Source organism: Sus scrofa, chromosome 5 (genome assembly GCF_000003025.6).
Source record: "Sus scrofa isolate TJ Tabasco breed Duroc chromosome 5, Sscrofa11.1, whole genome shotgun sequence".
In the NCBI taxonomy this organism is placed as follows: domain Eukaryota; kingdom Metazoa; phylum Chordata; class Mammalia; order Artiodactyla; family Suidae; genus Sus; species Sus scrofa.
This window is the reverse complement of record NC_010447.5, coordinates 43,913,052-43,930,507: the sequence shown is the minus strand read 5'-3', so window position 1 is coordinate 43,930,507 and position 17,456 is coordinate 43,913,052. Positions and strand designations below refer to the sequence as shown.

The 17,456-nt window shown below is 44.3% G+C and overlaps 1 protein-coding gene across 2 annotated transcripts in view; it reads right to left on the bottom strand.

The window, feature by feature from the left end:
• Positions 1-16,798, bottom strand: part of TMTC1 (transmembrane and tetratricopeptide repeat containing 1) — a 309,190-nt gene extending 292,392 nt beyond the window's left edge. Inside the window, exon 1 of one of the 2 annotated variants that reach the window (XM_021092123.1) lies at positions 16,315-16,798. In XM_021092123.1, the coding sequence (XP_020947782.1) occupies positions 16,315-16,616 (302 nt within the window). In that variant the 5' untranslated portion in view covers positions 16,617-16,798. Of the gene's footprint in view, positions 1-15,833; positions 16,119-16,314 lie in introns of those variants that run through there. The other variant, XM_021092125.1, reaches the window with a different exon arrangement.

Here is a 17,456-nt window from a genome sequence, read left to right as displayed (position 1 = left end):
TAACTGAATCACTTTGTCGTACAGCAGAAATTATCACAACATCGCAAGTCAACTATACTTCAGTAAAACTTTAAGACAGTTTACTGAATGAACAAATAAGGTCATTAACATTAAACTGGAAGGTGAAAAGGATCATCCTTTCCTTTCTACTCAAAGAATCTCAAATTTCGATTTAGCCTTCCTTTCTCATTTAAAGAGAGGCCAAGCAACAAGAAATAAAACAACGTTTTTTTCTAAAGTAATCTTACTTGTCACGTCTGACTGGCTGAAAGCCTTCCAGACTTTGGCAAATTGAATGAACTCCATGGCCTCCTTGTAAAACTGCCCAGAAAGGTGGGGCCACACTGAGCTCACAGCAATTGGAGGGCACCGTTCCCAGGAAAAGTTACAAGATCACACAGTTTGGTACCAAGTAATCACAAGAGGAGAGGTGGAGAAGGGAGAAGAAAGAGCCACTGGCTGCCCCACCCTCACCCCCACCCCAGCAACTCATTCTTTCACAACCCAGAGCTCTAGATGAAGCCCATTGATCTCTGCTAAATTTCCTCTTTGAAAGATACCTCTAGTTTAGGGAAAAAATAGAAACAGACTGTAGGAGTTCCCAATGTGGTACATGGGTTAAGAACCTGACTGCAGCAGCTTGGGTCACTGTGGAGACAAGGGTTCAATCCCAGGCACAGTGGGTTAAAAGATCCAGCATTGCAAGTTCCCGTCGTGGCTCAGCGGAAATGTATCTGACTAGTATCCATGAGGATGTGGGTTTGATCCCTGGTCTCACTCAGCGGGGTTAAGTATCCAGCATGGGCGTGAGCTGTGGTGTAGGTCACAGACGCGGCTTGGATCTGGCATTGCTGTGGCTGTGGCATAGGCCAGCAGCTATAGCTCCAATGTGACCCCTAGTCTAGGAACTTCCGCATGCTGTGGGTGTGGCCCTAAAAATGCAAAAGATTCAGCATTGCTGCAGCTGCAGCACAGGTTGAAACTGCAGCTCAAATTCAATCCCTGGTCTGGGAACTTCCATAAGCCATGGGTGTGGCCAAAGAAAGAAAGAAAAAAAGGGAGAAAGAAAGAAACAAAATAGACTGTATCTATACCCAGACTGTATCTCTAGAAGAGACTTCTACTAGGGAATATACTAGGGTCTCCTCAAGGGGACCCCAACTCCACTTCAGTCAGACCACCAGGCCTCAATGACTTGGCAGGATTCAGGAAACTGCATGAGAGGTTGGACCCTCCACTGTGGTGACTCAAGTCTGGTGTTTGGCACTGAAGCTGGAATTTTCCCAGTATACAGATTAAGTAACATCTAAGTGGGCTGCCCCTCAACTTCACGCCTAGGGACAATGACATTAATTAGCCACCGACACTGATTCCTTGGGCCAAAACATTCTGATTATCACTGCATCCCTGGCCTGTCACGGTAAATGTTCTTACCTAGTCTTTAGCAGCTACATACACTGCACCACTTGGTCCCTAGAAGCCATCAGCCCTGCCACTTAGCCCCCAGAACTCCAGGATCCCCTCACACCCTCTGAAGTGGGAAAGCCCCCCTCAGTGGCACCATCTCCAACATCATACCTGGCCTACAGGAAAGAGCTGATGCAGAGCTTCTCCACCTTGAAGGTGCTCCCTCGCTAACGTATGTAACGTACCAGCAAAGGGCAAAGAGTGGGTGGGAGGTGTGCACACGGCATGTGATAAATACACCCCAACATGCCTATCTCAATGAGCCTCTGGATTCCTTTCTCTATTATGCCAGGGAGATTTGGGCATCTCAATCTCATCACAGACTCCCATGGAGTGCCCGTGGTTCACAGGATTATAAATCACCACCACTATGCTCCTTACAACTGCTGATTCCCCAATCCCATCCCATCATATTCTAAGCCAGTCGATCTGTAATGGGGTTCAGGGATCAGCCCTAAGTAACCCAACGATTTAAGACAGGTGATACTTGGGGCAATGACCCTTAGGTCTCCAAGCTTAAGGGAAGGATGCCTATGGTTGCCATGCTTACCAGAAAAATCCAGTTTTCTCGGCACTAGTACCACATAAATTCCTTTCCAGTCAGAACTGTAAACCAGGGAAAAGAAAAACTTAAATGTTCCCCTCATCTTCTGTTTCCAGAATCTCCCAATGATGGGTTCTGCAAGACCTTCCTGGTGACTTTCCACAGCCCAAACCTAAACCTACTGTATATTCTCCTGTCTTCCTCTAGCACCCTTCATTTTTCTTCTTCTCATCTCCTGCCTTCCTTACAGCTCTCAAATGCTTGTAAGTGGTTTCCCTTCATTTTTCTTCTTCTCATCTCCTGCCTTCCTTACAGCTCTCAAATGCTTGTAAGTGGTTTCCACCGTCTTCTTAGATCATGCAACCAATAAACAACAACATCTGGTTCTTCTCATTTTTTCTCTAAGGCGAGTCCCTCTGGCCCTTAATCATTCTCATTGTTCTTCTTCTGCATTCCCTCCAGTACCAGGAAAAAATCAGAAAATCATCAGCATTTCAAGTATCTAAAGAACCGAAGGATGTGATTCGCAGACACCAATGCAAACAATAGAGCAGAGGGGAGACCCAGTGCCCTGAGGCAAAAACAAAACAATTTGGCTCTGAGGAAGCTGTTGGGAGGCACCAGGCAATGGGGAGCTGGTGAGGAGCCCAAGCCCCCTGCAAGGGGCAGTATAGTCCCTACTGTCACATAAGCACTCAGAATAGCAACTGCACTAAACAAAGGGTGAGGAGACTAAGGGCAGGATGGTCAGTGACCACAGCCAGAAGGAAGCAAGTCCTGGGACAAAAATCTTCCAAAAGTGAGTCAGCAAATAATAAAAATTAACAGATCAACACCAAATATAATACAGTTTGTTATAATTATACATGACCTGCCAATTTTTAGCCAATGTTTCTTTTCTTTTCTTTCTTTCCAAAGTATTTATGTTTGGTGGGATTCCTGGATGCAATGTTACTTGGACACCAACTACCTGACAAAGTCCCACACAAGACTCCCCTCCCTTCAGACACTGGCTTCAAGTTCAATGGTCCCCCAAACACCTGCACCTCTGATCAACTGGCCACAAAATGGGGGTTTCCACAACTCCTTCAGATTTGATCATCTGTAATAATGACTCACAGAACTCAGGGAAATCTGATACTTAGGATTACAGTTTTATTATCAAAAATAGGAACCAAAATGAGTCAAAAGAAAAGACCCAAAGACCCAGGTGTGAACAGGTCCAAAACACCAACCTTTGGTGTCTTCAAGACAAATAACCCTCTTGGCACACTGACATAAATTTACCAACCAGGGAGGCGCACTCAAGCCTCCGTGTCAAGTTTAACTGGGGCTTCATTAGGTAAGCTAATTGATTCCATCACTGGTCATCTCCAGGCCCCTTTCCCTTTCCAGAGGCTGGAAGGTAGGGCTGATATTATAATTGCAGAACCAACCCAAACTGGCCCAATGCTGTCTAGCAAGATACTGAGTTGTTGCTGAAAGACAACAGAACAAAAACCTCAAGTCATGCATTAAAAGCATGTGCAGAGGAGAAAACATTGACTTCAAATAACATGGGGAACCAGTTGCTCTCCCTTCAGCCCTACCCTCCACGTAGAACTAAAGGACAGGGACATGACCAGAACCTGAACGAGAAACCCCTTCAGAAGCTAAGGGTCTGGGAGTTCCCGTCGTGGCTCAGCGGGTAAGGAACCCAACTAGTATCCATAAAGATGTGGATTTGATCCCAAGCCTTGCCCTGTGGGTTAAAGGATCCCGGCACCGCATGAGCTGTGGCACAGGTCACAGATATAGCTCTGATGCCGTGTTACTGTGGCTGTGGTATAGGTTGGAAACTGCAGCTCTAATTCAACCCCTAGCCTGGGAACTTCCATGTACCCAGAGCACGAACCTAAAAAGAAAAAAGAAAAGAAAAGAAGAAGTTAAGAGTCTGTTGTCTGGGAAGACATGGTGCCAAAGTCCTTTCACCACACCTTAGCTTAATCAAGTCCCAAAGGCTTCTGTCAAACCTGCCTGCCAGCACGTCTGCATACCAACCCTCTTCCCCTAACTCAGAAAAGCTGGACCAAACTGCAACAAATTCCAGATCATGGGACAGATTTAAACCCCGCCTCCTGTCCCCTTGCTGGTTGCCCTCACAATAAAGTTCCTGTCTCAAAAGCTGGAGCCATAGTATGGTTACCAGTAAGCCTGGCTTGGTATCACCTGGCTCAAAGTCCCAAAGGTTTAATCACATGATAGTTCTTTCCAGCAGGGCTGGCTCCGTTCTGAAACTGGAGGCCCACCACAAATCACCTCCTCCTTAGCATAAACTCAGGTGCAGTCCCAGGAACCCCCTATGAACAACAGAGTCCCTCCTAACCCTTGGGAAACCCTAAGGATCTAGAAGCTTCCTCCCAGGAAGACGGGGCCAAGACCAGATAAACTGGCTACTGCAGAGAAGTTGGGGAGAGCAGGTCACAGGCATCATAGCCCCCTTGAGAAAGTCTGTGCTGGTCCTCGTACGCCATTTAATCCAACTGGAAATGAGATTTCATGCCTACCTCGTTGACAGGGAAAAAAAAACCACCCTTCCTCACCAAAGGCAAGACACTGGCAGGAGGAACTCTGGTCCTTTGAGACCAGAGGGTGTGGAGAGAACTCTGAGTAATTCTGGGGTTCGCCTCTGAAGGTGCAGTTGCTGTATCCAGCCTTAAAGGTTACAGCAAGCAGCCTCCAAATGCTATACCTCAATATGCCACACAAGAAGCACATGACTCAAGATCTCCTTCTCTACAGAGAGTCACAGACTCAGGAGGTTACAACAGAGCCACAGCTTCCCCCTTCAGGGTCAAAGGTGTCCCTTCACCTCCCAGGAAGCAGGACCCACTGGAACACTGGAAAGACCTGTGTGTGTCCAGCAAATTCCTTGCCTGCTTGCACTTTTCTTTTTGCTAGAGAAAGAGGAAAGGTAAATAAGCCAAGAAATAAGTCCAGTAGACTTTCCCCTCTACGTTATAAGGGTGTAGCCCTACATAGTATTTACCAGGAGAAAGTGAGCATTTAGAACCAAGACGGTGCACTCATATTGTTCATTCACTCTTCAAATAATAATTTATTGAGCCCCTACTCTGAATGCCAGGCACTGTCCTAGGAACTAAAGATACACCACATAGAGCTTACACAGTAGTGAGAGGAGATAAAAAGTAACAATAAATGTATGATGACATAGAACAATGAGGGCTACCAAGGCTAAAGGGGTAAGAGAACAGGACAGTGGGATGAAACACAGAGGAGCACCTGCTATTTTAGATCGCGTGGCAGGGAAGGAACCTGCAATGAAGTGACATTTGAGCAGAGAATGAAGCTGGTGAGTGAGGAAGCAATGCACAGATATGGAGGAGAGCATTCCAGAAGAAGACACAAGTGTGAAGGCCCTTGGCAGCTGCAGATTTGGCCTACAGAAGGAATACAGACTCTAGAATAATAAGGTAGAGAGAAAGAGGTGGAGATTGACAGACACAAGATTAGAGTCAGATCAAACAGGGCCTCCTGGAACAGAAACCATCTACCACTTGGAAAAGGAACACTGCCATTAAAGAGGCATGCTCAAGTATTCCTCATCCCCCTTTTTAGGGGAGTGATTATATATTCGATGTTAGAAAGAATATGAATGTGGTGCCAAAGGAAGACAGAAAAGACATTGCTGACTAAAAAAAAAGAGAGACAGAGAGACAGACTCTTCAGATGTTTTCTAGGAGTTCCCATTGTGGCTCAGTGGGTCAAGAACACAAAAGTGTCCGTGAAGATGTGGGTTCGTTCCCTAACCTTGTTTAGTGGGTTAAGGATCTGGCTTTGCCTCAAAATATAGCGTAGGTCACAGATTTGGCTCAGATCTGGTGTTGCCATGGTTGTAGCAGGTATTACCATGGCCAATTCATGCCCTAAGCCAGGAACTTTCATATGCTGCAGGTGCAGCCATAAAAAGAAAAAAAAATATATATATATATATATATATATATATATGTTTTCTAAAGGCCTTCACTGAATTCGAGGAACTCACCTATTAAAACCCTCATAATTTCACATACACATTCTGCTCACTTACCATCCCATCCATACCACCAGACTATAGCCTAAAGCCTATCTTACGTCTCAAGTATATCCTAACAGGCAAGAATCATAACCTCCTCTTCTTGGGGTTTCTAAGATAACCTTAGCTTGGCATGAAATTTTCAAAGGCAGTTTTTTGGGTTGTTTTTGTTTTTGTTTTTCATTTTTCTCTATAAAATCTTTATTGCCTCCAATCACACTTTTCCTTAGCTATATACATCAGTGAACATCCTAGACAATCTAGTCAAACATCCTAAACAATCTTCACCTGTCTCCTATCACAGACTCAGGAAACAGAATTAGCCATTTGTAGCAATAAACTATCTCGAAATGAATGCCCACAGTGGTCAAATCAAAAGGAACAGAACCAAAAGGAACATACCACCATTTCTTTTAGGTCTGGGTACAGGGGCTAGAGCTGATTCTCATGGTTGGCATATAATTTGTGACTCAAAGATGCAAACTGCTGCAAAAAACTCTCAAGAGCCAAACATTAAAATGCTGTAAATCCTAACAGCTGCACATATTAAGATATTCTATTTTTTAACTCTGACATTTTAAACCACCCACTCTTATGGTTTATATTACAATCAGAAGCCTTCCATAAAGTAAAACTTTACAGCAAGCTTGTAGAATACTATGATCTAATAGCCTAAACATGGAAAGAGAATCAAGGTCCTTTAATTTGCCTTAGTTTCCCCATCCTTAACATGGAAAAACCTTTTGTTCTTTCCTGTTGCAGGAAGCTTCTACTTGCTTCCTGATATAGAATGGCACTGCTAACAATCCACAAGGAGCTTCTTCTCAAGAGAAAGGGGGAAGGGAGGATTTAAGGTTTAGCAAACTAAGCACCTTTTAAACCAATATGGGCCCCCTGTCGAGGTGGGGGTTATGGACGTTCCGGCTTTGGTTCCGCGTCAATTCAGTGTCTACAAAGTGACAATGTATTTCTCTTGAATCCAGAGTTAAAAACAAGTCATGGCCAGTGAAGGATAAAGAAGCCAAATAAAAAAGGTTACTGCCGCAGATTAAGTTTTCACAGATGTTTTGATTCTGCCCTACAATGGTCCAGAAATAACTCCTGTGTGCCCTTGGAAATGAACATAAGAAAAGACTTGAATAGAAGATTTGACTAGAGACAAAAATTCATTAGAATTGTAAATTCACTCCAAGCAACACAAAGAACTGACCACTTGTATCAGTTAAAGTTTGACCAGAGAAGCAGAACCGGCAGGAATGATACTGCAGAAGGAATTTGCTAAGGGATCTGACCTTTCACAATCCTTGGAACTGGTTAAATAGCTTATGCAAGGCTGCTGCTACTGTGTCTACAACAGAAGTCAAAGGCCAGTAGGGCAGGCATTCCAGAAGGAAGGATGGACCTGAAGTAGTGGAAAGGAAGGAGGGGCAGGAACCCACAAAGACTAACTAGATTATATCTCTTTCTTGCAGCCTCCAACTTCAATGACGGGAATGGCTGGCGGTCTTTTCCACAGAGCTGCGCACATACCTATACCATGACTCCAAGTAGCTAACAGAGATCTGGAGAATTCTGGAGGAGCTGAAGAATTAGCTGCTGTTGCACACCAGCAGCAGGTTAGTTAGCAAGTGTGTGACAACCAGCATGAACTGCTACAGCACCAAATCCTATATCCACCTTCTGAGTGGGAACAGAGCTGAAAAGAAGCAGGATCCCAGGCCTTCCCAGTACAGACCCCCGCTACTCCTCCTGACCCACTGCCCCCCGCCCCCGACCTCCGTCATGTCCTCGTCCTGTTTTCTATCTGTAGGAAAACTTTAGTCAAAGAATAAATTTAATCAGAAAAGTGAGAAAATGCAGAAGCAAAGCAAAACAGTCAAGCAAAACCAAATAATAATAGTTTAGCCATTGAACAAAGGTGAAAACTTCTAGTTTATCCTCAAGGGTTATAGACAATATTCTGAGCCATATCCTTTAAGCTATTTTGCAAATTATGAAACCCCTACTTATGAAACCCCTTATGAAACCCCTACTTAGGTAGTCAGTGTAGGAGCATGGGCTTCTTCAATGCATTATTTGATATAGCCATTGATTAACATTTGTGGCTTAAGGGCTCCAGGGAGTAACATCCCCAGAGGCCTTGTTTACTATAGGGAGTGTACCTACGCCCAGATGGACATTAATCTCTAATCCCCTGTGACTCAGTTTACAGGATGAAAAGGACAAAGAAACTATGAGACTTATAGGACATTTCCACCCCTAGAGCCCTATTGGACAAGGACTGAAATGGGTAACTGAATAAGGCCAAAGGGAGAAGACCACACCTCTCTGGATGTTGGTACCCACCCCCATCTTTAAGGGATTAAAAACCCCTATAGGACAATAGAGAAGTGAGGGCTCTTCTCCTCCCTCCCAGTAGCCCTGGGAGCTATCTGCTTTTCTTCAATAAAATACTTTGCTTGCTTGCTGCCTGTGTGTTCACAGAGTTCATTCTTCCACCACGTGAACAAAAACCCAGATTTGGGTACCATCTTTCCGGCATCACTACCAGGTGGACAAGTGAACTATGTGATGACCAGACTGTAGCCATGACATAGCTGCCACATTTTGAGAACTGGCCATAAGGAAATGGGAACAAACCAACCTGGAACTGATGATTAACTGTACTTAACACAATCAAGACAACACTGATCAGACCACTGCATGACCAATTTCAAGATGCCAGTCAGAGCTGACTGTGCTCTGCAGGTAGCCCCCTCTCTCTGCATATAAATCTCTCCCACTGACTGTCAGCAGAGAGTCAGCCTTTGGACATGAGTCCCCCTTCTCCCCTCACTCTGAAATAAAGCAAACTTCCCTTTCCACTAACCTTGCCTGACTAGTATTGGCTTTTGAGTGGTGAGCAGCCAGACTCTGCTTTCATTAACATGGCCACTTTACTTTCACTTTCCAGACTTCAAAATTCCTCCTTTCCAACTCCAGCCCAGGACAATATAAGAAAGGAATTTCCAAGAAGCAGTTCCAATTTAGCTAAACTGACATAGTGCAAAGCCACTGCATCTTGGTAAGCTGCTTTCAATTTCCATTGTGTCCAGCCTGCCAAACTGGTAAAAGCGGACAAACTAATAATCCATTTCCTCATTTCAATTTCTGCCCATTTCTTATTTGAGAAAAGCTGTGTTTAGTATCTTTCTATACAAGCACGTACCTTTATAGTAACAAGCATTACACAGCTTTATTACTTTATTACTTTTTTTATTGTTTATACTTAAGGGGATTTCTAGCTGTCTATATTTATGACATCCATTAATTAAATAAAGGATAATAAACTACTTTTAATAAAAGTATCAGTTTGAGTTTTTCACCAGAAAAGATTCTGTGAAGAAGATGAAAAGACAGACAATAGAATATAAGGGCATTATTTACCAATCAAATATCTGACAAAGGATTTATATATAGAATATAAATAGAAATCACAAAATTCAACATTAGAAAAAGATCCACTTAGAAAAATCAAGAAAAATATGAGATAAATTTTTTTGGCCACACCCTATATTGTACGGATGTTCTAGGCCAGGGGTCAGATCCGAGCTGCAGCTGCAACCTGAGCCACTGCAGTCAGATTCTTAACCCACTGTGCTATGGTAAGAACTACTGAAGAGATATTCTAATAAAAAGGATATACAGTAGAAGGTAAATAGACATATGAAAAAATGTTTAACACCATCAGCCATTAGAGAAATTCCAGTTAAAACCACAATAAGATGTCACTACACACCTATCAGAATGCCTACAACAACAACAACAAAAAAACAGTGACAATATCAAATCTGGTGAGGAAGTAGAGAAACTGGATTATACACACACTGCCGATGGGATGGGCTGGGATGGAAAATGGTCTGTCAGTTTCTTAAAAAACTAAATGTGCAGGAATTCCCATCATGGTTCAGTGGTTTAAAAAAACTGACTAGTATCCATGAGAATGTGTGTTTAATCCCTAGCCTTGCTCAGTGGGTTAAGGATCCAGCATCACTGTGAGCTATGGTGTAGGCTGCAGACATAGCTCAGAAACCACGTTGCGTGGCTGTGGCATAGGTAAGCAGCTGTAGTTCTGATTCGACCCCTAGCCTGGGAACTTCCATATGCCACATGTGCAGCCCTAAAAAAAAAAAAAAAAAAAAGCACTAAAATGCAAATACCATATGACACAGCAGTTGTACTCCTGAGCATTTACTCAGGGAAATAAAAACTTACGTTCATATAAAAACCTGTAAATGAATGATTGTAGCAGCTTTATTTGTAATAGCCAAAAACTGCAAAGCCAGATGTCCTTTAACATGTGAATGACTAAACAAACTGTGATACATCCATACGATGGAATATTACTCAGGAAATAAAAAGGAAAAATCTATTGATACATGCAGCAATCTGAATAAACTCCAAAGAATTATCCTCAGTGCAAAAAACCTTAATGATTACATACTATATGGTTCCAAACATAACATTCTTGAACTGACAAAATTATAGAGATGGAGAACATATCAGTGTCTATACTTTTGACAGGAAAACATGAAGGATCTTTGTGAAAGAACTATCCTATAACTTGACTGTGACGGTAGTCTCAAAAATCTTCACATGTGGTAAAACTGCATAGAACTAGATATATACTTAACAAAAATAAAAATTAAAAGATTGTATGTAAAACTGGTGAAATCTGAATAAAAACTGTGTATTCTATCAATGCCAACTTTGTGATTGTGCACTATAGTTATGCAAAATGTTACCACTGGGGAAAAATGGATAAAGGATATGAAGGACTTCTATAGTATTACTTATAAGTGCATGGGAATGTACAATTATCTCAAAATTAAAAGAGTTTTTTAGAAAATGCGTTTGCAAAGCCAGAGGAAGACACTGCAAGAAACAAAAAGTAAAGGCCAATTTCACTTATGAAGACAGATACAAAAATCCAAAACAAAATATTGGCAAACCAAATTCAACAGCACATTAAAAAAAAAATCAAGTGGGTTTTATCACTGGGATGCAGAGATGGTTCAACACACACAAATCAATTAATGTGATACACCACATTAACAAAATGAATGAAAAAAGTCACATAATCATCATAAATAGATCCAAAAAATCTGATTAAAATTCAACAATTCAAATCCTCTCAACAAGCTAGGTTTATAGGGAATTTACCTCAACATAACAAAGGATATTTATGAATAGCCCACAGCTAACATCATACTCAACAGTGAAAAAACTTCTTCTAAGATTAGGAACAAGGCAAGAATGGCCACTCTACTCATTTCTGTTCAGCATAGGTAGAGCTATTAGGCAAGAATAAGAGATAAAAGGCATCTAAATCAGAAAAGTAGAAGCAAAAATTATCTCCGTTTACAGAAGATATGATCTTATCTGTAGAAAACTCTAAAGACACCACCAAAAATCTATCAGAACTAATACAAAATCAGTAAAATTGTAGCATACAAAAATTAACATACAAAAATAAGCTGAATTTATATCCACTAATAATGAACTAAGATGAAGAAAACAATCCATTTACCCTAGCATCCAAAACAATAAAATACTTAAGAATAAACAATCAGGAGTTCCTGTTGTGGCTCAGTGGTTAACAAATCTGACTAGGAACCATGAGGTTGCGGGTTCGATCCCTGGCCTTGCTCAGTGGGTTAAGGATCTGGCGTTGCTGTGAGCTGTGGTGTAGGTCGAAGATGTGGCTCGGATTCTGTGTTGCTGTGGCTCTGGCGAAGGCCGGCAGCTACAGCTCCAATTAGACACCTAGTCTGGGAACCTCCACATGCCACAGGTGCAACCCTAGAAAAATACAAAAAAAAAAAAAAAGAATAAACAATCAAAAAGAAGAAAAACTTACATACTTAAAACTACAAATCGTTGATGAAAGAAATTAAAGAAGACACAAATAAATGGAAAGACATCCCATCTTTGTGAATGGGAAGAATTAACATTGTTAAAATGTCTGTACCATGCAAAGCCACCTATACATTCAATATAATCCCTATCAAAATCCCAAGGCATTTTTTACAGACAAGAAAAAAATCATAAAAATAAATCATAAATTTCATACTGAACCACAAAAGATCCTGAATATACAAAACAATCCCAATCAAGAACAAAGCTAGAGGCATCACACTTCCTGATTTCAAAATATATTCTAATATTGCAGCAGTTAGAATAGTACTGGCACAAAAAGAGGTATATAGACCAATGGATATGAACAAAGAAATAAACTCACGTATACGGTCAAATGCTCTTTGACAAGGGTTCTAAAAATACGCAATGGAAAAGGAAAGTTTCTTCAATAAACGGTATTGGGAAAACTGGTTATCCACATGCTAAAGAATGAAATTGGGCCCTTATCTCACAACACACACAAAATTCAATTCAAAAATGTATTAGAAAATTTAAATGTAAGAGCTGAAACTATAAAACTCCTAGAAGAAGAGTTCCCGTCATGGCTCAGTGGTTAACGAATCCAACTAGGAACCATGAGGTTTTGGGTTCAATTCCTCATCTTGCTCAGTGGGTCAGGGATCTGGCATTGCCATGAGCTGTGGTGTAAGTCACAGACACGGCACGGATCTGGCTTTGATGTGGCTCTGGCATAGGCTGGCAGCTACAGCTCCGATTAGACCCCAAGCCCAGGAATCTCCATATGCCGCAGGTTTGGCCCTAGAAAAGACAAAAAAAAAAAGACAAAAATAAATAAATAAATAAGACTCCTAGAAAAAACTTCATGATATTAGGTTCAGCGTTTTTTAGCTATGATACCAAAAGTAAAGGCAGTAAAAGCAAAATTAGACAAATGGGACTATTTATCAAACTAAAAAGCCTTTGCACCACAAAGGAAACAAATTAACAAGAGCGAAAAGGCAGCCTACAGCCTGCAAACCAAATATCTGGTATGTTACTAATATCTAAATTATATAAGGAATTCCCACAACTTAAAGCAAATCAAAATCACAATGAACTATCACCTCCCTCCTATTAAGCTGGCATGGATGTGAAGAATTTGGAACCTTTGTAGATATTGGTAGATATGATGCAACTACTATGGAAAACAGGATAGAAATTCCTGGAAAATTAAAAGTAGGGAGTTCCCACCATGGCTCAGTGGTAAGGAACCTGACTAGTACTCATGAGGATGTGGATTCAATCCCTGGCCTTGCTTAGTGGGTTAAGGATCTGTGTTGCCATGAGCTGCGGTGCAGGTCTCAGATGCGGCTGGGATCCCAGCATTGCTATGGCTGTGGCATAGGCCGACAACTACAGCTCCAATTCGACCCCTAGCCTGGGAATTTCCATACGTTGTGGGTGCAGCCCTAAAAAGACCCTCCCCAAAAAATTAAAAGTACAATCACCATATGATCCAGCAATCCTACCTCTGGGTATATACCCAAAAGAATTAAAATCTGGATCTTGAAATGATACCTGTGCTCCCATGTTCTCTGCAGCATAATTCAAAATAACCAAGATATAAAAACAACCTAAACATTCCTCCTCAGATGAATGGATAAAGAAAAATGATATAAACACATGACGTAATATTATTCAGCCTTAAGTAGGAGGAAGTCCTGCAATGGGCAACAACAGAAAAGAACCTGGAGGGCATTATGCTAAGTGAAAAAAGCCAGTCACAGAAGTCCATTTACATGAGGTATTTAAAACAAACTCACAGAAACAGAGAGCGAAATGGTGGTTGCTAAGAGCAGCATGAGGGAAGAAGGGTACCCACAGTTACTGTTCAACAGGTATTCCGTCTCAAGAGGAATAAGTGCTAGAATAAGTGCTAGAAGCTGCTTATGACATTGTGCCTTTAGCTGACAATACTGTATCATGCACTTCAAAATTTCTTAAGATGGCAGATCTCCTGGCAGGTGTTCTTACAACAATATTAAATAAATAAATAAGGTTTTAAATTCTCAAAATTTCTGCTCCAACAAGCCTAAGATACAGTTAAGACAGTCTGCACATATTTCAAAGGCCACTCTGTGTATTCACTGATTACTTAACAGGGAGACATAATCTCTGTAAAACGCCTAAGCCAATGCCTGGTTCACAATGAACTGCTAATAAATGTGAGTTTCCACCCTTCCTTGCAACAAGCTTCAGAGTTGTATGGGTCTCGTATTCTTAACCTCATCCCTTATACACGCCCAGCCTACAGCTACTGCACTCTAAGATGCAGTTTCACCTAAGGTCACTGTAATGAGAAAGCCTCCCCATCTTTTTTAAACCCACACCTGTGAGTACAAAAAGATGAGTTAAATTCCTTTTTCTGAAGAGACACTATTCCTTTGCAGTGAGTGCTCGGTTGCATTCAGAGCACTAGATCTGCAACTCAATCTTTTCAAAAAAAAAAAAAAAGTGTATCTTACACAGTCAGTAAGATACACTCCACAAAGAGCCATGCACCTTAGCAACCAGGCTGCTTTTTATAATCAGTGAAAATCTTGAGTGAAGAGCTGCCCCATCCTCTCAATTCTCCTTCCCCTTTGCCCCAGTTCTGCCTGCTTTACTTCTCATGATCAGCGGCCTTTTCTATTCCTTTTCTCCCATCCTCTCTTTCATCCCAGCAGCCTCCTGCATGAATTTTAAAAAATAATAATAATCTTAGAAATTGTAAAAGTGAAGACAGCATTTCCCACACTCCACTAAGTAAGAACAGGCATTTCCCACCCTCCACCAAGTGAGAACAGGCATTTGCCTTGACCATTTTATTTGGAACTTGCTCAGGAACTAGGTGGTCTGCTTTAAGCCCAAGCACACCGAAGCTGTGAACTTCCACACCTTAAATTAACTAACAAACTTCTCCGTAATGCATGAAAAAGCAGGTCAATCTAAAAGTAAAACACTTATATTGTGCCATCTAAGGGGATTTTAAGAAACATTTAGAAAACTGAAAGTACTAAGCAACTTAGTAGCTGAGGTTGATTATCTTTCAGCTGAAAAACAAAACCACTTTCCAATAGGCTGTTTCTAAAATACTCTCTTCAGAGTCAAACGCGCAGTTTCCTCATTTTCCTTAAAACATTACACTTTCTGTGGAAGAATTGAGTCCAATCTCTCTGGTTTCCTTTTCTAAGTCATCAGCCACCTGTCAAGAGATCTTGGCCTCCTGGCCTGGGCTGGCTTTTCAAGCTGCTTACTAAAGATCATTACCATAAAAACGGGTTCATATTACACCCATTGGAAAAGGCTTAAACCGCTGATGATACTGAACCATTATTATTTCATCAGTTTTGTCCGGCACGTTATAAGCTTAAATGCTGAGCCAAATTATAAGGGGCTGAGTCAGGCTCATGATATGTGAGCCAGCACTTCCCTGGAATCAGCTCTTCTCCCCTTCCACCTGAAGCTAGCCCTCTTTTAAATTCAAAAAGAAAAAAAGAGGAAAGAAAAATACTCTACCCTGAAAAAAACCTGGCGTTTTCTCTATTTCCTTTACACCTTATTCACACTTGAAATGCTGAATCATGACTCCGAGGTTGTAAAAGAAAACTATTTCGACTGGGACGCCAGGATCCCCAGAGGATCCCACGCCTTTCTGCCTCCCTTTGCTTTGCACCTTTTAAAGTCTAAATCTGGAGCCCTTTCCGCAGATGGGAGAGGTTCCAGGAGCTGCCAAGGCTGGAGGTCAGGAGAGATCCTCCGCTCACTGTCCTCCTCATCCCCAAAACCCATGCAGCCCTAGCGGCTCACCGCTCCTAAGGGGCTGGCACACATCCCATCTGCAGAGCTGCCCGACAGCCGCAGAGAAATTCCCAACAGAGAAATTCCCAACTTGAAAGCTTCACCACCATATAGCCACCCGTCCGAAGCTCGTCGGGCCCAAGCTGGTCTCATTTGGCCACCGTCCCGCAGGGGTGGGGTGTACGGAGGCGGCTCCATCAGCCCTCTCGCAGCCGTGGCGGGAGAGATCAACCCATCCAAAGCGCAGACTCTCGAGAAACTCGATCCCAACTCCCAGCCCGCGCCTCCCGAAACGCCCCGGGTGCCGGCAGCAGCGGGGCCGAGGACCGAGGAGCAGGGGGGAGTGGGCAGCCTGGAGAGGCGGGAGGCGTGGAAGGAAAAGGGCAGCAGGAAAAGAAACGCCCCCCAAGCCAGTCCCGCAACTTCTCCCAGCCCGGGTTGAGGATGAGGAGAAACAGCGGCGGCTGCGAGAGCGGGATGAGGGACTCACTTGAAGGTGAGGACGCACAGCGGCCGATAGGACTTGTGGCTGGTGTTCTCGGCCATGCCCTTGCCCCAGAAGTCGTTGGAGAAGATGCCCCAGCGCAGCGGGGCGCCGGGCCGCACGTCGGGGTTGTTGACGATCGCCCACACATCGTCGTGCACGAACTCGCCCTGCAGGGAGCGGCCGTAGCACAGGCAGCTCGCCCCGGCCAGTAGCGCCGCGGCCCCGGCCGGCGCGAGTCCGCAGCCCCGCCGCCGGGAGGGCGCGCGGTCCCCGCCGCCGCCTCGGGCAGAGCTTGTCACCACCATCGCGCCGCCGCTGCCGCCGCTGCCCTGGCTTCTCCCGGGCGTCTAGCATCCTCCCCGGCCGGGGCCTGGGCGGCGCGTGGCGGCTGCCCGGAGGTGGGCTCGGGCATGGTCGGCGGCAGCTGGACCCGCCACTGGCGCCCCGCGCTCCGCCGCCGCCTGCGCCGCGGAGTTGGCCCAGCTGCAAATAAACAGCAGTCCCCCCGCCTCCCCGGGCCATCGCCACCTCCTCCGCCCCACTGCGCATGCCCCGCTCTCAATCGCCTCCACCCCCCCAATCCCGGGACCGGCGCGGCTTTCGCCCCACACCCTGCACTCTCTGCCCGCGCGCCGGCTTGTCTGCGCTCAGCGAGCGGGCGCCGCGAGAGTTCGCGCACAGGTGCACCCGGGTCGCGGGCGTGGGGCTGCACAGAGCGGTGGGGAAGGGGCACCCAGGGTCCCGTCCGTTGTGCCCACGATGCTCTCCGGCCCGCACCATCTTTCGTACCGGGCTAGGGATCCTCACTGACGGGAACCTCCAAGCCCCGGGCCTGGACGGGCTTAGCAGGTGCTCAGCCTAGACCCCCTGCCCGCTCTCGGTAAGAGAGAAGCGGCTGCCGCTGCCCGGGACGTACCCACCGGCTTTTCAGCACCCCGGACAACAGCAGCGGCGGCTCCGGGGCCACGCTTTCCCGCCCGACTCCTTGCTAGCATCCCCTGCCCCTCCGCAGTCTCCTTCCCCGGCTTTCTGTGTCCGCAGCCTTGCGTCCCACAGTTGCATCCCTGGTGGGGTGGGGGGTGGGGGAGACCACGGAGAAATGGAGCTTCCGAAGCATCTTTCCGAAAGCCGGGAGAGGGTCTCCT